The following is a 22263-nucleotide window of genomic DNA, read 5'->3' as shown; positions in this document are numbered from 1 at the left end:
AGTACAGGAAAACAAGTCAACAATAGTCAAAACTGTAGCCAAAGACAACTGGGCTATTTACACGCTCCAAGTTTCAACTTGGAGCCTATGGATGATGGAGTAAGAACAGTTATTTTCCTTGTTGTGTAGAAATTATATACTTCTAATCACATTTATTTTTTGGCATTCAGAATAAGATACCCAAAACATAAAAGGAACACTACACAAGCCTTACTGAAAAAAAAAAAAAAAAAACTGTCCAATGTATTAAAAAGCAATCTATAAATTTTAAAATTCCTCTCAAATTTCATAGTTTTGTGATGATACCATGATACCAAGCATTGAGTTTTTGAGGACCTCAGGGAATTATGAGCCTGGAGAGTGGAAAAAAAAAAAACCCAAAACCAAAACATGAAAATATGAGCCCCCAAATAGCCATCTCTATCATCAAGTGGAACAGGTCAGCTCTGGACATGCTTGGTACCCATTCTGGCTAGGAGTTAATCAAAGCAGTTGTTGCAGAGCATTCAGAGGCAGAACACCAGCATCTACCTCAATAGTGAAAGGAAGACGTGGTAGGTGACTATGAACACATGGCAGGAGTGTCCAGGATAACAGGTTAGCTGATAGTGTGATGTACACCAACTGCAACGTTTAATTCCAGAAGCATCACATTAAAATACAGTGCATAAAAACAAAGATTTCTTGACATACACACTAAGACAACTGAAAATACAGATCTGATGTTGAAGCCATCAAGTATTGCTGGAATAAGAGTCACCAGAAAAGGTCAGAGGACACCAGGATGCATTAACAGATTGAATACAAATGGAAAGTAACAACAATTTTTGCACAGGAAAGTCTGATCAGGCATATGTAAAATGTTGCCTTCTGTTATCATATTCCTTTTGCAGCACCTAAGCCTTAAAAAAAAAAACAGGGAAATAATATGCCTTAAAGAGCACCTGGCTAAATTATTGAGAAACAAAGGTTAACACAAGCTGCTGCAGGAGAAAATTCAAAGTAACCTCTGACAGAATCAAAATAAGAGGCCTCACAAAACTATTTATACTACAGAAGGACTAAAACTTAAATGCTGCAACGGTTGGAAACTGAAAAAAATTAACAGATGTTTAAGGCAGAAGTGTTTTGTGTAAGAACAGTAAACACAGAACAAATTGCTAAACAAGGCCACGAGAGAGAAAAATAAAGCCCTGAAGGTTTGTTCAGCAAAGCGATTTCACTTGTCCATCATTCTCCATGTTTTAAATAAGAAGACTTGAATAAAGTAGTGTTATTCATGCTGTGTGTTCCAGTTTAAATCTCCAGCATTTCTCTTCCAGCTCGGTTTCTGTCTTTGGTGTAATCTCTACCAACACACATAGAATACAATTCCAATTCTCATCATAAAAAGCCCCCATGGAAAAAATAAATTACATGCTTTTGATGATAGAATTCAAGATCCTGGTCTGTTTTATGGTCCCGTGATATGTTTAGCAGCCTCTGAATAATAGTTTTAAATTATTAGTAATAGGTGAAGCAGAATCATAATTTGCCATTATTTTCCCAGACGACTTTAAAACTTAACTAGTTTACTTTGGTAGATAAAGCCAGCTAATAGTCATGATACACTGTGTTCAATTCAAAAGTAATGAAAACCTAGACTCAGATAAGTTTGCAAATTTATATATAGACCTTAGCTTGTAAGTGTAACCATGATATGCAGAATTACTTCTCCTGCATTGCAAAAAGACATCACATCTGTCATAAAACTAGATAAAACTATGAAACATGGTTGTCAGTTCTTGATTAAAATAAAATAGTGTAAATTATTCTTTTAACATTGTGTTAAATATATTCACATGATCACCATAGCTATACGAAATGGCCACTATTGCAATCAAACACTATATGTACATAACATACGCCACAAGAGTTTGCAAGTGTTGAGTTTTCACAGACTAGCCAATTTTACCAGACATAAATAATCTTGTACCAATTTTTAGGCATTTTAAAAGGAATTAAATGTCCTAAATATATCCGTTCCTCTGCAAAATTAAAAAAAAAAAATCCTAAAAAGTCAGTGCAAATTGAACTTGTTCACCAAGATAGACTCTTATTAAGCTGAGGATAAACAAAGTTTAAGAGATTAAAGGAAGAAACTCATAACATTGTCAACTGTGTTGAGCAGAGGTTAGAGAAGATTAGGTATGAGAAGTCCCGGGTCCTATAGTAGAGCCTTCTGGGAGTAACTATGTGGTGGCTGCTGCGGCGGTGGCTGCTGTTGTGCGGGTGCCTGTTGGCTGCCTGTGCTCTGTGGCAGAGGCGTCGACGCTAAGTTATAGTTGGGCACCTGGGCCATGTTAGTTCCAGCATTCTGATAAGCAGCAACATCAACAGAAGCAGGTGGCGGGCTGTACACCGAAGCCTGGCTAGAGTAGGTACTTCCAGCAACAGAGCCAACCATGGCACTGAAAATAAAATAAAATAATTAAGATTAAGAAACAACAACAGCAACATTGACATGCATTTTTTTTYCTTCAATTGTGTTCTTTCTCTCTACACACACACACTCAAGCACATTCCCCACTTTAAGTAACTTGCTCGGATTTCATACTAGAACAGACAGAAAGCCATCTGCAGCTTCTTTAAAAGGGGAAAGCTCCAAAAGCTTTATTAAATATTCATAGTCCATCTCCTTCTTTCTCAAAATGAACATAATTCTTCCTCATTCTACCAGAGTAAGCTAACTGAAACTGAAATACAGTAAAATACTCACTATTTCAGAGCTTACAYCACACCATCCTAAGCAACAGATATCCCTGATCATTAAACATACACAAATCAGTTTTTTGWTTGTTTTTTCTCTTATAAAAACAATGTTTGTCAAGTCTTGTATGACTTGGTTTGTTTTAAACCAAACACACAACATCAAAAAAAAAAACCACACTGGAAAGAATTGTATTCAATTATTTTCACATTCTGTCTAAAATTAAGTTTATATATAAGAAAAATTTTCTCCTTGAAATATTATCCAGAATCCTTTGTTTAAAATAATTTAAAACTTGAAGAGGAAAAATAAAGAATTACTTGGTATAGGACGCTTGGGCAGGTTGACCAGGCAGTCCTGAGCTAGCAGATGGAGTAGCTGAGCCTTGGCTGAGAGAAGGGAGTTGTTCAGGAGGAAGATTATAGCCTTGAATATGTCCCATCTGTGCACTCCCTGCCACCAAATACGCATTGCTTTGAGGCTGCCCTGGATAAACCTAGGAAATTAAATACAGGAACATTAAAATAGAGATAATGCTGGTATTTAATAGCTGACTTTGAAACTTAAAAAGTCTATAAAACCTTTTATTATATGAAACCACCTGACTGTCTTCTATGTAGTGTAACGGTATAAAAAAAAGTATTAGATTGCATGCAAGAGCTGGCATAATAGACCTATAATTTGTAACTCTAGTAGTTTAAAAGCTAAATGCTCTCTGTTGGCATTTTGAAAAAAGAACCAAAAAGAGGTTGACTTTAGGGTGAGGAAGGCACACRTAAATTTAAATTCTTTTATTCTTTATTTTCTCTGACCAACAGTGCAAAGGCCAGGCCAACTTTAACTTTTTCATTGTGTATTTTGCATGTCACAAAAAATATAATACATGCTTTTGCCTTGATCAAGCTGAAGTCAACAGAACGTAACTAAAATTTGCCACAACCTGAAAAAGGAAGGATTTCCAAGGCTTGCAAGAACATTTTATTTTGATAATATACGAGTGTTTAAGACAAAGTTTCACTGAAGCCTATTTTTGGGGGAGGAAGATAGCTACCTTAACACTAGGTTAAAAACAAGACCATAAAAAGAAGTTTTTAACTCCGGATGGCAGAGGGAAGAGGCTCCAAAACAAACACAAAAAAATCACTACTTACAATCAATATCRCAAGTATTGCTACAAATTCAGAGCTTATAAAATTTACATACATTTGYTTTAGTGATTACTGTAAGAATCACTTGTTTTTTCACAAAAGTTACCTCTGGTAAGGCACTATATCTTGCTACTAAGTTATAAGCTATATACTAATATATACTATTTGTAATATCTACACCTATTAAAGGTTACCTACATACCTGAGAGCCAGAAACGCCAGATGATTGCATGTAATACTGTTGGTTTTGCAGTTTTGCATACATGGAGTACATTGGGTCTTCATTCATCAACTTGTTATACAAAGAAAGAGCCTCCATTGCTTTAACATTGAGCTCTGAAAGTTCTGAATGTTTCCTAAAAATATATACACGATACAGCTTATTTATATTTTAGCCAACTTCAGCACAGAACAGACTATAAAGGGGACCTATCACGAGGTGTGATAAGCAAGATCCTGTTCCAGCCTGTGAAGTGATGCCTGACAAGGGCCATAATCCAAAACAGTGAAACACTACAAAATATTTTGTGACAAGAAAAGAAGCTCTTCAAACTTGTTCCCAAAAGAGAAGCTGCTAATAATTACACCTACTTTCTTTGTCTTTCACAAAAATGTCAAAGGATACTGTAAGTAGCCACAGTATTGAAAAGGAGTGAAAACGTATGTGTATTTTTTACCTGTCTATGTCTTCCAACTTTTCATCTATGAGAGGTCCCATCTGGTGGCACATTGCTAGAAAAGATGAATATTAAAATACTCAGAGTAAAGATTAAAGCAATTTCATACCTCATGTCACAAAACAGGAAAAAAAAGGAGCAATGTTTAGATATTAATAAGAGTTTTAAACATAAATCTGTATGCCAGAAAAAAATACAGTAACAGAGACATTATGAAAAATATGAATTTTTCAGTAACTGTAAAGAGATAAGGAATCCTCATAAAAAATATCGAAATCCAGAGAGCATAAAGCAACTTCAGTTCAGATAGCTGTGGCATAGAAAAGTCAAAAAGGAGCTACATAAAACAGTGAATTTATTTTGCAGAGGATCTTCATGTGAAACACCCAATTTGCAATATGAGTGCTCAGGTCAACAAGGACAAGTGCAGGGTCTTGCACCTGGGCAGGAATAACCCCAGGCATCAATACAGATTAGGGGYCGACCTGCTGGAAAGCAGCTCTGGAGAGAGTGACCGGGGAGTCCTGCTTGACACCAAGTTAACCGTGAGGCAGCAGTGTGCCCTCGTGGCCAAGAAGGCCACTGGGATCCTGGCCTGCATCAGGAGGAGTGTTGCCAGCAGGTCAAGGGAGGGGACCCTGCCCCTCTGCTCAGCTCTGGTCAGGCTGCACCTGGAGTATTGGTGGCAGTTCTGGGCTCCCCAGTAGAAGAGGGACATGGAACTTCTAGAGAGACTCCAGCAGAGAGCCACAAAGTTGATTAAGGGACTGAAACATCTCTCATCTGAAGAAAGACTAAGTGAGCTGGGCCCGTTCAGACTGGAGTAGACTAAGAGGAGATCTGATCAGTATRTTTAAATATCTGAGGAGAGAATGTAGGGAAGAAGGGGTCAAGCTCTCCTCGGTGGTGACCAGTGATAGGACAAGAGACAATGGGTCTAAGTTGAAACATAGGAAGTTCCATCTCCATGTGAGGAAGAGCTTCTTTCCTGTGYGGGTGACAGAGCCCTAGAACAGGCTGCCCATGGAGGCTGTGGAGTCTCCTTCTCTGGAGATCTTCCAAACCCACCTGGATGCYGCCCTGTGCCCCATGCCCTGGGTGTCCTGCTGGAGCAGAGGGGTTGGACTAGRTCTCTAAAGGTCCCTTCCAACCTCAACCATTCTGTGATTACRTGACTCTCGTAATTGCCAAGTGAGCCACGATCAGCTAAGACTGATGCTACCAGGTGTAAAAGATGATCCATAGTAAGTGGGCAAGGAAGTTGACACTGGAGACTCCAATTCTACTCCAGAACACAAAAATTACCACTTACTCCAGTAATAAACTATTTACTGATCTGATTAATCCCATGCAACGTGGCATTAATGACAGCCTTGCAGCATTTAAACAGAAAGGAGAAAACCAGATCCAGGCACTAAAGACAACCCAAATCCATTATAAGCAGCTTTTGAGCTTCTGTCTCACTCTCAGATATCTGGGCTTAGAGACACAGAAGGTCCTGAAAATCTCAGGGCCAGGATGCATGAAAAAGTATCACAGATGTGTTGGTCTTTGGGTGATGAGAGGCATCCATCTACTTCTCTGAAACTGGGATCAGAAGCATATTGCTAGAAACACTGCAAAAAGATTCTAAACCTGCTGTAAATTCTATCTGTTTTTATATTTAACATTAAGTGTGTTAAAAGCTATGACAAGGACTTCTTAGATGCCTGCACGCTATCTTTAAAAGGGCTTTGTTGTCAACCACAGATTCAGTATGTAGGAGAACACTGCGTGTAATGTGGAGGTTCCCATGGTCTATGAAGAGAACTGACAGATTCCAAGTCAGAAACTTAAGCCCTTAGAAAGCACCCACTGAACAGGRCTGGGAAACGGAGCCCCACTCCGTAGGGGAGCCCTCACACACCTAGAACTGCCTGCAAGTCAAGTGCATGGAGCAAAGAACTTATTTAGGACACAGACTGAAACAAATCCCTGCYCACAAACAGTAAATCTTCAATTACAGATGGCATCTCTGCAGGAAAGCCTGAGGCTTACGACTACGACAGCCTTCAAAGCGCTGTGGCTCTCGCTGCAGACTGTGTTCTGCTGTATCAGCTTTCAAGGCACCCCGGATGACTTCAGCAAGTAAATATCCACGATAAAATTCCTAAGAAAGAAAATCTCTGGTAGGCATCTAGGGGTGCGTGGGTATGTGGGTCTAAAAATACCTCCCCTCTCACAAATACGCTCCTTCCTTCCATAATGAAGATTAAAAACTGCAACAGAATKAGAAATAGCTTGTAGTGTTTCTGTTGCAGATGGTTTTTATTCCTTTCCACAGTCACCAAATATATCAAAGAAGAAAAAGTTTCTTTGAATACAGACAACAAAAAAAGAATATTTCCTCCAGGGATTCAGTAGTTTTGCCTGGTGGTTACTATTGGCAATGAAACTTATGTGGGTTTTCTTTTTTTTTCTTTTTTTTTTTTTTAAGGGGAGGAGAGTAGAGAGGGGAGAGGTTTGCTTCCACAACAGATATTCAGGAATAGAATTATTAGAATTTGAAAGATTTCTCCAGCAATATTTGAAGCTGGGGTCATTCAGTGAGCCCAGAAAAGAACTACAAAACCTAAAAATCTTGAACATTTAGCAGCAAGATTTTGTTCCAGCTGCAACAGCCAATCGAGGCTGGGAGAAGAGTTTCCTGAAATGCCACTCTTCCCAATTCATGACAGGGTATTTTATGAAGAGAAAAAAAAAAAAAAGAAAAAAAAAAAAAAAAAAAGGTGAATGCAAGATTAAGTATTCCTGGATGCTGAGAAGAAAAGACATTGCTAGAATTCCTCAAGAGGGGGAGAGTTTTACTTGTAACATTCTGCATTTTGGTCTCCAAGGTGGTGGAAAACAGGAAGTAAAATGACAATTAAAGCTCAGGCCCTTTCCTCAGATAAGATTGTGGTCCCTGCAAGGAGATGAACTAGTTTCAGTCTAGTTCAGCTTTGGTTTGGTGTTGGTAACTGCTGAAAAGGAAAACAACAAGAAGCATGAGATGATCTTACCCTCAAGATGAAGCAATTCTGGGAGGTCTGGCTGGTCATCAGATGGATCTGCACTTTGCAACATCTGCAAGAGTTGGTCCATTTTATCCTAAAAAACAAACATTGTAATTGACGTGCATGTACGTGGGGGGACGAAGAAGAATTAATACTTGCAGAATAGTAAATTAAAGCAGTTTTTACAACTTCATTTAGATCTCTCAGGATCCAGAAACTACCCAACATTCTTTCAAGTAAATACAAATCACATATGTTCTTTTACAAGAAGATGGCAGAAGCAACCCAATGATAAAAGCAATTACTAGCAATGAGTAGAATGTGCAATGTAGCTTTTTTTAATTCTGCAAGTTCTTTGAAACACTATTTTCYGATCACTATCTATATTTCATTCTGCTTATTATGTATGCAATACTACCACCTAGTGGGATTAGCACAAATTATTTACAGAATATAAAGGAAAAAGACCATTGGTAATACTGGAAATATGTGACGGCCTCAAGATGTGCCATTCTGAGTTTTCTTGACACATTTAAAGCAAACTTGAAAACAAATGCATCACTCAACAATCTCCTTTTAGCCAGGAGAGGCACAGCTGTTTAATTCTAGAGCAGCACCCTAAATTGAATGTAGTTTCCAAATTCAGCGTCAAAAATTTCCAAGACTGTCACAACACACAAGCAAACAAGACAGTAAATATATTAAAAATATATTTTAAATCTACTTTTGCTAATCTTTCTCTTATGTTCACTTGATAATTCAAAATACTTTGGAGGTACAAGCTGGAAAGGTTAAATAGCATTTACTTAAACATACCAGCTGAGGAACATGAGCATCATACTTACTTCATCAATATAAACTGGTTCAGGCTCAGGTTCTATTGTCTCTACTTGAACTTCATCACTGAACTGTACTGTTTTCTTCTCAGTTTTCACTGTAATATAAAAGGATKTACAAAGTGATTAATACAAAATTAGTATTTTATTGAAATTTGAAGAAAATAAAATCTCTAYGGACTCATGCAACTTCCACAAACAATTCCCTAGATTGCATTAAAAATGCTGCTTATGACAACAGAACATAAGGATTGCTGAAAATTTTAAGGATAGTACCCACAAAAAAAAGGCTTCTAGTGAAAGGAAAAAACCTGGGCCAATGCACACAGGGGAAAAAAATGGTTTACAAACCAAGACAACAAAACCAACAGCCAGGTGAAGAGAAAATGCTGTTGCCTATGGAACTTATGTGGCTGTCAATGGCTGTCAAATGAATTTCAAGGAAGCTACTGAGAAAGAGGGCAGCCAGCAGTAAAGAGTAAAACATGTTTTTCATCAAATGACAGCATGGGTAGTCTTGTTCTAACATAGATGACTGTTTCTGAGCACACAGCAAGGGCACTTTTTGAGTATCAGATTATCTTGCAACTAAATTCTCAAGTACAAAAAATAGGGGAAAAAGATCTGTATCACTACAGAAACATCCTTTGAATCATGGCAAGGCCCAGCATATAAAAACAATGCTACTCACTCATTTCTGGCTCAGCAGAGAGATCAGCTGTTACAAAATTAGATGGAAACAATCCTATACCCTGATGAGTTTCACCTTTCCACCAATTTGGATCACTAAAAATTAAAACAAAAATACATACACATTTTAACACTCAGGCAAACAGGACATTTTTTCCTAACAGTGACACTGTATGAGATATTTTCCTTTCTCCCCATAGAGAAGATCATTCTGGGGTTGACTATAGGAAGGTTTCTGCATCTTCTTTGAATCAGCCTGCAGAAAGAGAGTGTGCTGGACTTGCTGGACTGAAAGAGCCTCACATCTATCCCACCGTGGTATTCCTAGAAATCAGGGGAGCTCCGTATTACAAATGAATGAGTCCAGCTTCTMATCCTGCAGTCTTACGTTGTTCTGAAACGACTGGATTTGAATGCACTTTGCAAGATCATATCAAATAAATTAATGAGGAAGTAGACAGGAAGCCTTAAGTACAGCCTGAGTCAAAACTGAATTTGGCTAAGGAGATCTTGAAGCACTAAGGATACAAAGYTCAAGTGTACACTTACTTTTTACAAAATGCTTTTACTGATGTTGCATATGTTGAGTTGGCAAAACAAGCCTGCCATTCTGAAAAGAACACTTATTTCTGACTGTGATTGTACAATTTAGAGCACTTTTGCCAAGACAGCCACGGGAGAAAAACTCATTTTAGAATATATTTCAGAAACTAAAACCAGACTTGTTCCCGACAGTAGTTATTGGCATCCATCAACACCCATCACACCTAAGCAAGGCAGACTGCAATTACAGAGCTGTAATCTGTGAACCTGGAAAGCATGAAACACTAACATTGCTTACACATAAAACTGTTAGGGGAGACTAGAGAATTCAGAAATCTTTTTACTTCCCTACTTTAAAATGTCTACTAAGTTATGAGTTAAAGAATTTGGCTAGCGCCYGAAAACCCACCCTTGGAAAGCATAATAGGAACACCAGAGCATGAGTGTGAAAATTCCACATGAAATAAAAATCAAGTGTTGACAATTTAGCATYCTAAAACTTGGAGCACACAATGCAAGCCTAAAGATATGTTTCTAGTATGCAACCTATACAAGTTACCTGTCATCAAGTATAGTTATAAGTTCTCCAGCTTTAAAGGTTAATTCATTGTCTTCAGCAGCCTCGAAATCATAGATAGCACGAACCTTTCGGCCCTCATGTTTGTGATTTGTTAAAAGGCTTGAGGTGCTTGGATACAAAGTGGAAAGCGATGCCTGCTGTTGCCTTTGTTCTTTTAGTGACAGTTCAATAGCTACAAAAGAAAATTCATCCACGTTAAAACTCTAAATGTGTTTTGAAGTATTTAAAAAAATAATTCTATAGAAAATTCCAGTAAAATTCCATTTTTGTTGCTTCATAACCATTTTCTTTTAACTTAGAAATGACTTTGTAAAACAAAAGATTTTTAAACTGTTAAGCCCCCACTGATGAGAACAAAATATCTACTGAGGTTTTCAATAGCGACAGGATTTGGATGACTGAATAATTCTTAAGGAAAAAATGAGACAATTCATTGAAATCACAGAGGGTTTTTTCCTTTGAATAAACTGTGAATACGGAAGCTTAACATTGTGTTATTTATGTATTTATTATTATCTTAGACCAACACACAATATTTAAAATCTTACTAGTATTAGACTGCTTGAAATCATAAAGCATTAAAACTGCTTCACAGCGTTTCTCTATCAGATCTGGAGTTTTTAGCCCAGTCTCCTAAAGAAGAGTTAAATACTTTTGTTTGTCTATTTGTTGATTCTTTTTTCTCCCTATCCCTCCCTGAAAAAATGTGCCTCTTGTTTCTGTTCTATTATATTTGAGAGAGGGGAACAAATAATTAAAGGGATCAATTAAGCTCCTCTGAGTGTGTGAAATAAATGGCCATGCTTACTTAAAAAGAGCCCTTTTTCAAAAGAAATCAATGAAGAACCCAGAACTCAGAAATTTCAACCTTGAAACTTGCATCCACAGGAAGCCAGACTTTGTTGACTCTACTGTTGAAAGAGCTATTAATAACGTATACAGGTGGGCTAATGGGGGTTTAAATAAATCAAAGTTTTATTATGTAATAGCATTCTGAAGAATTTGTCTATCAAAGACGAGAAACAGGAACTTAAGGAAACATTTCTTTCCTGTGTGAGTGACAGAGCCCTGGCCCAGGCTGCCCAGGGAGGCTGTGCGGTCTCCTGCTCTGGAGATCTTCCAAACCAGCCTGGATGCCGCCCTGCGCCCYGTGCTCTGGGTGTCCCTGCTGGAGTAGGCTGGACTAGATGATCTCTAGAAGTCCCTTCCAACCTTAATCAATCTATGAATTGCAGACATCCTTCAACCAAAATCTTTATCCATATTGTGAAGAATTTATTTACATGTTGSCAGGCTGATTAGTTACATGTGCTCAAGTGAACAGACCTTGTCACAGCTTTAAGCTCAAGTCTTATACTGCATACATGGACTAACATGTCATGCCTTTTGTTGCTGAAAAGTTTGACCCCCAAAAAGCAGTAACTAACTAGACCTCAGGATCAAACCAGTTTGAGAGTAATTCTTTGCACCTATCTAGCACAGAATTGGTAAATGACATATGCTTTGGTACAACAGTGACTCAAAAGTAACCTTACGTTTCATATCTGCTTTATGGGGCCACCACGAGATGTTTAACAGCCACTATGCTTACAGCAACCAAAGGCTTAAAGTTCTTACATATRAAGAAAATCTTATTCAAAGAAATAAAATTCAAAGCATATCTAAAAGAGTGTAAACAATTTTGCATACCACTTACGCTACAAGTATTTTCTGCTTCCATCGAATGTTTGAGCTCCAAACAAGTGCATTTCAATGGTTTCARGAAGAAGGAAAAATGCAAATGCAGAACTTGCAAACATTCCCATAATGGAGTAAGTTCTCAAAATGAAATTTAGACTCTTACAGTGTCATTTGGTAAGATACAGCTTGGTAAGATCAAGAAAAAGAAGCAATCAAGAATTATTCAACTCTGTCTTACCTATAGAATAATTTTGATTTCTAACTCTCCAAGAATTGAATAGAAGGAAGGGAATGGCAATCATAACTACACCTGAAATGTATGCTATTCACAGCAAGGGAGGAGGCAAAGCATTTTTTCTGCTTTAATCTTTATCATTAAATTGATTAGGTCAGCAAGTAAATGCACTCACCTTTAGCTAAATCCTCCTCTTCCTTTTTGTTAGCTACTGTGCCAGGATCTTTAGCAACTAGGGCCGGACTTGCTTTGGCCTGTTCAGCAGCCTAGCCAAAAGCAAAAAGATGTTCAAGTGTATTTAAAGAAAAAACTGTATTACATCAGGTAACACATTCATCTAGGATATAAAAATCAAAAGTAAATCAGAATATTTCATCTTTCAAAGGAACACTTTTAAGATGGAGATTTTTTTTCCTAAACGCATTGTAGAATTAAACTAAAATAAACTGCAGATAAAATGAATTTGTGATCCATTTTATATGTGGCTGTGACCAACAACCACAAACTTTGTTCTACCTGTGACCCAATAGCTGGAAAAGTAACTCCTTGCTCCTTAAGATTTTTGATCATAGCAGATATTAAACTAAGCTGTGGGTCATTCTTGAATTCATCTGTCCATTCCACCATGAGAGCTTTCAGYTTTTCACAGACTTTTGGATGACCCTGGAGAAAAGGAGAAACCAGTTATATAATTTATCACATGAGAATATGCACATCATTCAAAACAGAGCAAAACAGCTCCATGTATTGTCTACATTTTATTACATATTAGCATTTAGTGTTTAACTTTTTACCTAATGTTGAAATGAATCTATACCTACTCTTCCTGCAGCAAAAGGAAAATGTAAATAACTATAGTCTGAAGTGGCCATAAGGATTTTTTTATCCAGTAATCTCATATATCTCCCACCCAAAAGATTTGGTCTCCCAGAATTAGGTCCCAGTCTACTTCCAGTCTACCCCAACCTCCAACTTGGAGGAGCACGAATCAATGCAACACGTTACCTTATTCAACACGTTGCTTACTTCACTGGCAAAATCTCTGGAACAGACTTCTAAATGAAAGATCTTGCCACAGTTTGACACACAGGCTCCTAGGAGCTAAAGACAAAGGGAGCAGAAGTCAGGGAAGCTCTTTGCAGGGCAGCTTTATAGAAAGGGAAAGGAATTAAAAAGTGACCTACTGTTAATGCCTGCATAGCAACATGGGGATCTTTATGGTTCACTCTCTTCATAATAGAACGGAGACAGTCCTTGGGCCTGAGAAACACAACACAAACACAAATTGGAAAATGATGAAAAGAACACATCCTATCACACATATTTAAATGCATGAAAAGGCTAATAGCAAACAGTAAGTTCTCCTAAATAAAGTCAGCATATTATTAAATGGCTTCTATATAATGTTGCAATTAAAAAACTACAGTATTAATGGTTATCATTACTTTTATGCATAGAATTGATAATTTTCTTCATTACTCGAAAGTCTCGGGAAACTACATTTATTTTTGATAATTCTCTCTTGTSAAACCTTTATTAGAACCTTCATTCATATTCTTTAGAAAAAGATTCAYACCAGAGAAATCTTCATAAATATTGTATTTTAATATATTTACATAACATACCAAAACTCACAGTTTTAAACTCACCTAGTTTTTAAGAAAATACTTTTTTGCTAAATCAAATTTGTCTCCTTGCATTTAACTTTCGTTACACACATCTAAATTACCTACTCTCAAAATGTAACATTTCTCTGCATCCAGGGCAGGAAAAATYGGTAGGAGAGGCAAAAAAGAAATGTGAATTTAAGCTGAGAGATTTCCATATTTCTGGAGTATTTACAATAACTCTTCTCCTCCACAAACACACAAAATTAGTTTTCTATTGCACTGATATCCAAGAACTAACAYGAAACTTAGGTATACATTACACCACTGCTTGGCTATACTATATTTGGCAGTGTCTATGTTTTACAGAAATGTGCACCTCTATTTAGTAGTACTAATTATAGAAAATGCTGCCACATAGCAAGACTACATATTACTCAGTGTATATCTTCATATAACTGATTATTTCACTTACGCTCATCAATAGATAAATCAAACTTTGTATTCATTAACAGTCCAAAACATATGAAGGTTATAAGACCATTATCTCTTCACTATCTAAGACTCTTCATATGTTCACATGATAAACCTTTTAAGAATAATTGCTTATTAACCATTAACTAGTGAGTAAGCCTATTAGTGTCTTAGGAGGGCAAGCACAAAAGAGTATGATCATTAATGTTAAGCCAGTATTTATAAAGGTAAGGGGCAAGGTGAAAAAGCAACAGTCCAAGAACAGAACCATTAATTTAACCTTTTTCTATTAAGGTTAATTAAACAAAGTAAAATTTGAAATCTTATTTAAAAGAATATAAAGTAACATAAAAGCATCAAAATCAAGGGATCTTCCATGTGTGTTAGACACAAATTTCAAAAGTTAAAATAACTCAGTAAATTCACAGAGGCTCCAGATTAATGGACAAGTATACATTTTAATACTCAGAGGCTGCATCTATTAGATGTTTTAACATGTTCAAACATTTAAAAATAAWTTTTTTTGTTACATCTATATCAAGCATCAGGCTGATCGATACTTAGCCACATAAACCACGAAACCATATTCTGGACACCACTAAAATCCTATTTTTACTTCAAATTAACTCATTATACAATTTGATGGATAGATTATGAGAAGCAGCATTCAGGAATTAAAAGGCATGCACTCCACGTGAGCACAACTCTATCTATTCCAGAAATTTATTGAACACTTTCCCAGAACACACTATGCAGATACCAGGGAACAGTTTTGTTCCAGCGGTTTTATAGTCCAAGTTTCAGGGGCAACACAGTGATGAGGAACACAAACCAGCAGGGAGAAACAGGTTAAGGCAAGACAGAAGCAACAGTATTATACAGTCCCATATCCAGAAACATAAATTTCAGTTTGTGTTTTACAAACTAAAAATAATGCATTTGATTGATAAGTAATTTTRTTATAAGTGAACAGTAACTGGAATCGAAAATACTACTTTGCACACAACATTTTGCAATTTTGGAAATGTATTTTATTATTAGAGATAAACGATTATGGGGATGTAGACTACGCAGGTGACTCAATTTCCCTTCCTACTGTTAGAAACAACTAGTCAGAGACTAATGGTTGGTCTGTTAAATATACATAACTAAAACCATGTAAAACACTACTTATATTGAGCAATTTTAATTGGGAAAAACAAAGAAACAAAACAAAGGTAGTCTGGAAGMCTGAGACTCTTGTATGAGCAGGCAAATTACAGACACTGATAAAAGACAAAGGTGAATGATGCTTTTCTGTTTCCTAAGGTCTTTTCACTAAGAGCTCATGAACTACAGACCCAACTGTATAAACAGCTTCACTTAAGGCACTGTGCAGTGTCTGCACCTTTCCCATTGTCAGATAATCAAGGATTATCAGATAATCAACGGTTATCAGGGCTTTGGAAGCAAGTAAATTTGGAAAAATGATGCGTGAGAGAAGGATATCACTTTTAATGGTAAAACTTCATGTTCTGTTTAAATCAAGTTCAAGTTGAAAAGGCTGACTTCCTTTCAAATATTGCCTATGGTTCCCCAAAATGGCATGCAAAAAAAAAGCATGTAAGTTATCCTATGCATCTGCTACTTATGAGAACAAATCCAGAGATTAAAAAAAAAGTCTCACAGTTAAACAAATCTGAGACCATTGTAAAGCAGTGAAATTAAAGAAACAGATTCAGTGGAATTCTGATACTGGAATTCTGATTCTGCTGATAGTATTAATGAAAGAACAATTAAATACRTAGCAATTGGTGAGTCTATATTGTCAAAGTATGTCAGTATTAGGGGAAAAAAATCTTAGGAAAAAACATAAAACCCTCTTTGTAGGTAAACAGGCTTCTGACAGTTCCCTGGATCTACATGAGGTGCTGGCAGACCAAGAWGAGACAAGGTACCATATCAACACTATGCAGCAATAAACTGCATTTTCTGTTGCAATAAAGAAAATAGTCCTGTGGCTTTAGGCATACAACTACCTCCATTCAAAATGCCACAGGCACACATTGGAATTTAGACTGGTACAAAAGCAAATCCATAGATCAGAGATTACATAACCTAAACTTGTGCCAAGAGAAAAAAAAAAAAAAAAAGGCACAGCTTCCATTGGCTCAGAATTGGTGAAAAGATTAAAGCACATCCCAGTACAGAACAGCAGGATCCCTGCTGCAGGAATTTGTATTGCAGGGGAGTTAAAGTGTTAAAATTCTTACGGGAAATTTGTGTTTGTTTTACCTTCCTGTAGAATCTAACATAACAAAGATAATGAAAAAAAAAGAAAAAAGAACAACAAAGAACAACAGCATCAACAAAACATATTATCAGTAAGTCTTAACAATACTATTTTAAACGAAGAGTCAGCAGGTAGCCTGCTACTGCACGCAGAGTAAAGAATACAAAGGTTAAAGTAATGGAAAGGTGGGGAGGGAATATACACATGCTTTTATACAAGACACAAATCTAACTAAAAATCCCACCTATCCTGAGAAGTTTAGTTAAACTGCCAGAGATTTTTGGTTCCACTTGTACTCCCTAGAGGCAGTCCTCTGTAACTAGATACATTTGAGTACTGTTCAGCATAAATTATTGTTAGGCTAAATCCTGCCTGTGTTTCAGTATTAAGAGATAAAGGAGTAGAAATACATTTTGCTTGTTTGTTTGTTTTAAATACAGAGACTGCTGTGAAATATTAACAACTTACCCATTTCATCTTAATAAGAACTTTACACAAAGCATCTCAATATGCCATGCTATTCAGAAATACTCCTCTGGAGATGATCTCTAATCTCAAGGAATAAACTTATTTGCTGATCTGCCCTTTGGAACAAAAATTCCAGGTGAGAATTTGTTACCTGGAATCCCATATTGTTTCCTGCAGCCTTAAAAACAATCCATGTCCTCCTTAGAGGAGTCTTTCACTAGACAGTAGCAATAGGTCTCTCTCTTTGAAGCTGTTTGTTAAAAGCGCACTGTCATACAGACTGCTTGAGGAAGATGCATGCATATTTCCACATTCTAAAATAACACTAAACATTTCAATATATTTAAAGTCTTTAAATGTATTATTTACCAATTCAAATCATACTTCGACTTTTCAAGTCCAAAAAATGAGGTCATGCATAAGGCCTATGAGAGAGTTCAACAGGGATTCAAAAAGGGAAGCATTAAGAGTCAATATTAAGGTAGAACCTCACTGCTTACTGAGACAAAGCGGAGCGTGAACAAGTGCAGGGCTGTGTAACTTCAACAGGCCTGTAGACACAGTCTCCCAGCCTTATCACCAGAGCGGTGAAACTCAGGCTGAATAAATGTACGATAAAGYGAGTGGAAAGTTGTTTGGACACCTGGGCTGTGGTTCAAGGTCCAACTGGTGGGCAGTAGTCAGGGCCGTCCCTCAAGGTCCACTGCCCATCTCAACATGCCCTGCACGTRTTTCCCCATGACACCAAAGAGAGGGAGCAGCCAAGAAGCAGGAGGGCAGGGCTGGCCACTCTCCAGCCCCTTCAGCTCCCTCTGAGATGCACCAGGGCACTCGGCTGCCTGGAGCCTCACAGAGCTCAACAGAGCCAATGCAACCAGACCTTGCACGTGGCAGAACTGCACAGCACAGGCTGGGGACACAGCTGCTTGGAAACTGCCACACAAGAAAGGMTGAGGGGCACCAGTGGGCAGTGCATGAAAAGGTGCATCCAGTTTTGTGCTCCCCATTGCAAGAAGAACATGAAAAATTTTAACAGATCACTTAATATCGCCAGAGAACTATAAAATATAGTGGCACTTTCCATGTACAGGAAGTAACTACACTCTATGGTAAGTTAACTGACTAAAAGTTGCAAAAACTTATACAAAACAAAACTTTCATTCCTCTCATCTAGGAAGATTTCATAAAGAAGATTAAAATAACAAAAATAAAGCTGCTTGGGAGGAAAAGCTCTAACATCACTTACCCTGTGCGTGACTGTCCAACTTTATCACAAATATCTAAGATGAGGCCCCAGTCCTCTGCAGTGTTCATCTCACTGGTTGCTTTCTCTGATAAATAAAAGAAAAAAAAATAAGTAAATCAAAATACAAATTAAAAAATAAGAAAGGAATTTAAGATAAAAATGACAAAAATATTATAGTAGTTATCTACATACAGCTAAGTACACAGCAGTAAGTAAAATCCTATATTTAAACTTATTAACATATAAAAACTGTTCTACCCAATTCCTTTAATTTTGAAGTGTTCATTTGCTACCATTAATTTAAATTTAAACATACTTCCCCCACACACATTAATAAATATATATACACAGAACATCACAGAAATTATACCAGCTATCAAGAGAGATTTTTTCCCCCTTTTGGAACTGCAAAGTTTAATAGGATATGAATACTCAACGCCTTGGTTCATCTGAGACGAAGATACAACAGGAACAGCAGTTACCACATCCTCAGACACAAGCTGACGAGTCTTGCATTTCTTTTATACATGTTCTAAATCAACAAGCAGGCCTCAAAGATTAATGAATAATCACTAAAATKGACCTTTATGCGCCCGTTCTATAGCCCACTCAGCTATAGGGATGGGTAAGATAAAGCTAATCCAACAAAAGCCAGTGGGATCTTTCTCCCCTATTGCTTGACTGGGACAGAAGAGTCCCTGTGGAAGCGCAAAGAAAAAGASGGAAGGTGGGAAAAAGAGACAAATTTCACCTCAGGAGCCTCCCGACTGCTCCTCGCCAGGGCAGCCTGGGTCCACAGAGGACAGCAATAAATACAAGTGCTAAAGGAAAGGGCACCTTGCTCTGCAGCAGAACAGAAACGTGCCAGGCCGTGCAGGTGCTGGAGGGCAGGAAGGAAGAGGAGCTGCTTCCACTCCCCTCCACCCAGAGGGACACGGGGAGAGAACAGCAGGTGACTTCTCTTCCCCATCCCTGCTTCAGCCAATATTCCCCTTTCAAGCCACAAAACTCGCCTCGGCAAAGGGTGCTGTGTCTCAGGCAACGTCTCAGAGACTGCTTAGAGAGTTTCACCCAGGGAAGCAAAGACTCCCCATAAACACTTCTCTTGCAGGATTCATTAATTAGTGCTAGCACTCAACAGATTGCAAAGAGAGAAAGACAAAGACAAATCTCTGATCACCAGAAGTTATCTGAAGTTACTCAACCCAAAGCTGAAGCTCCCATTTTCCACAGGTGAGTTTCCCTGCCCAATGAGATGACAGGTTAGTTTAATTCAGATCTACAGTGCGCAAAAGCAAAGCTCTACAGCTGCATGCTCTCAAAGCGTTTCTAAGGAAAAAATAAATTAAAAACAAAAACAAAACTCTATCTTATACAACTAGAATGATGGTTCCTTTCCAAGTTGTGCTATGTGGTGCAAGAAAAACCAGTGAAGCAGCATATGGAAATCAACCATAATTCTATATATTCTGCCAGATAAAGTAAAAAAGCATCAACTCCTCTCTCTGTGCTAAATCAAAGCTTATTTGATTACAAAATACTGTCAAATTGAACAAAAATATCAAAAACTTTGGGTAGACAGCATGCTAATATATGGCACCAAGAACTACTGACAAAACAACAACCCACCACATTTTTCTTTCCGTCTACTAGTGTTCCAGATCATGCTTAGCCCTAGTACAGCTAACAGCTGGCAAAAACACAGAATTTTTAGTCTTGTTTATAAAGCAACATGGCAACCGTCAAGCAATCACTGACAGCCAAGCCATAACGACAGCACATCCCAGCAGCAAACGAACGAGAAAAGCCCAAACAGAAAACAGAAGCACRAGCCTCCACCTTGCTGAGATCAATGAACGTTGTCCCATTTCTCCAGAGCGCAGTGAGCTCTAAATGACCCTCTTCGCTTGGGCCAGCAAACAACCCTTCTTTCCTCACATCACCAGGGAGAAACTGAACAACTGCTAATGTCTTTCACAAACCAAGAAGTAAAATAATGCATGGTTAAAGTTTGATAGCAACAAACTGTGTTCCTAAATTAAACTAATTTAAACAAAATTATTCATGAGGAAAAATATGATTTCTATCATAGTTGCATCCCTTCTCAGAAATTAAATTCATTCCCATACAGAAAAGAGCATTTGTTTGCAATGTCTCCCTCTATTGTTAGTCAGGATATTTTTGCTACCAACAAACACTGGATAGTTGCTACCAAACCTGAGTTTAAAGYCCAGTTCCATTTTGCACTGTTCCCTCTAGAAACCAACATCTATTTTTTTCAGTTGCATTAAAAAAAAAAAGGAAAGAATGAACTAGCTATAGAACGAAATTTGTACCAYGGATTTTGTAGAGTTTTAGCTATATTCCATCTCAGCAGAGGACAGATAAAGTTCAAGCACAACCAAAGGCTGGAGGCGGCCAATGCCGCTGCCCAACCGCTATCAAGTGCCTGTTGCCTCTCACCTCTCGGGGATCAGGAGCAACAGAGGCATTTTGATAAAATTCCAMGGCTGCATCAGTGTTTCACAGACAGAATTATGGCTTGATATCACACAAGTCAATTTACTTAAACTATTATCACTGAAAACCCATGAATCTTCCCCATTTGTAATGTGAGGCACCTGTTCCCAGCCGGGAAGTTTTGGACACCCTCAGTGTTTTCTCAACCCGCCCACCAGCTGGCACCCTGCCAGGGCTGGCAAGTCACCAGCAACTGTCTTAGCATCAAAGTAGCCTCAGAGAGGTGGAAAAACAGAAATTCATTCTTAAAATCTTAGAATTGTACAAGACAAAAGATACCCAAAGWTAAACTTGATGTGTTTCTTCATCTCCCATCTCTGTGATCAGAAGTTATTCTGTCACAGCAATACCGATGTTTACCTCTGTCAATCTCATCAGGATCACGAAGTCTTATTCTACTTACGGAATAGAGTATCTAGTAGCATTTTGGGTTTCACTAGAATGATTTGTAAGGACAGGGCTGCTGGCCTCGTGAAAACAGCGCTCTGAAAGCTCATCCACTCCCGGGAACACAAAGGAGCGGGAGCGACGTGGCACGGAGGCGCCCACTCCGGAGCCCGGCCTCCCGCTTCCCAAAGGGCTCTCGCCACCCGTGTGCGGCGGCCGACAAAAGGCTTCCTTTTCCCAGCAAAAACAAAGCCCACAAATTGTCAATAATACATTCTATACATAGACGCCTAAGAAAACATACAAAAGAATAACATCAGCAAGTATATAGTAATACTTCCCTAYAATGCCACTCAGTGGCCAGCAATTTACAGCTCCGTAAATCATGAGTCAGAAACGGTGCTTCAACCACAAAGCATAATTATAAATTATCTGTTATCCATAAAACAAAGGATTACGTGTTCTGGAGAAAAAGGCATCTCCTCTGACMCAAATCCCAGCACGTCTGCATCTTCAAAATTCCTCAAGAAATTCTAGAACATCACCTCCTTGAAAAGAAATATCTAGAATGGGAAACCATGCTTTCAAACATTTTATCATCATTGCCTGGAGTTTTTAAGCTAGCCGTCTGAACAAAATTTATTAGAACTTGAACAACATACATCTCAAGAAAACAATATTCCTGAATATAAATGCTATCTATTTTGCTGAGATACTGTATGAAAGCTTGGGAGACAGAGTTACACCCTATGAAGCCAGGCCAGAGAGATGTGGCTACGAGTTACCTTTACTAACATTTTGGTTCTAGTGAAGGTAGAGGGGCTTCTTGCACCGACCTTCACTGGCTGCCTTTCTGACTGCAGAGGAAGGAAACAAAACAAAATGACCACAAACACCACTAGCTCCCCCAGCCACTCATTACGCTCAGCGTGTTAGATAAACCATCAGGACATTTAGTCTGATGAGCTTGTGGGGTACCTAAGTAAGCCAGACTCTTCTTGTGCTGTAAAACTTCTGTTAAGCCCTCACTTTCCTCTAGTTTGCATAAACTTGAAAAAAATTGAAGCATCTATTAAATTCTATTTTCTCCTCTAGTTTGGGGCATTATTCAAAAAC

At 37.9% G+C, this 22263-nt stretch overlaps 1 protein-coding gene across 1 annotated transcript; it reads right to left on the bottom strand.

Annotated features, from left to right (window-relative positions):
• Positions 1-693: 693 nt before the first annotated feature.
• On the bottom strand, positions 694-18320 carry STAM (signal transducing adaptor molecule). Its single transcript, XM_026039396.1, has 13 exons — positions 18241-18320; positions 13358-13433; positions 13179-13274; positions 12690-12836; positions 12349-12439; positions 10238-10430; positions 9137-9231; positions 8455-8543; positions 7616-7703; positions 4575-4629; positions 4100-4253; positions 3070-3245; positions 694-2450 (listed from the first exon to the last, which is right to left on the bottom strand). Exons 1-13 carry the CDS (start codon positions 18306-18308, stop codon positions 2207-2209), a joined length of 1572 nt encoding a protein of 523 aa, XP_025895181.1. The 5' UTR covers positions 18309-18320; the 3' UTR covers positions 694-2206.
• Positions 18321-22263: the final 3943 nt, after the last annotated feature.

This window comes from Nothoprocta perdicaria, unplaced genomic scaffold (genome assembly GCF_003342845.1).
Source record: "Nothoprocta perdicaria isolate Ctin4 unplaced genomic scaffold, notPer1 scaffold_23, whole genome shotgun sequence".
Classification (NCBI taxonomy): domain Eukaryota; kingdom Metazoa; phylum Chordata; class Aves; order Tinamiformes; family Tinamidae; genus Nothoprocta; species Nothoprocta perdicaria.
This window is presented reverse-complemented; position numbering and strand designations above follow the sequence as displayed.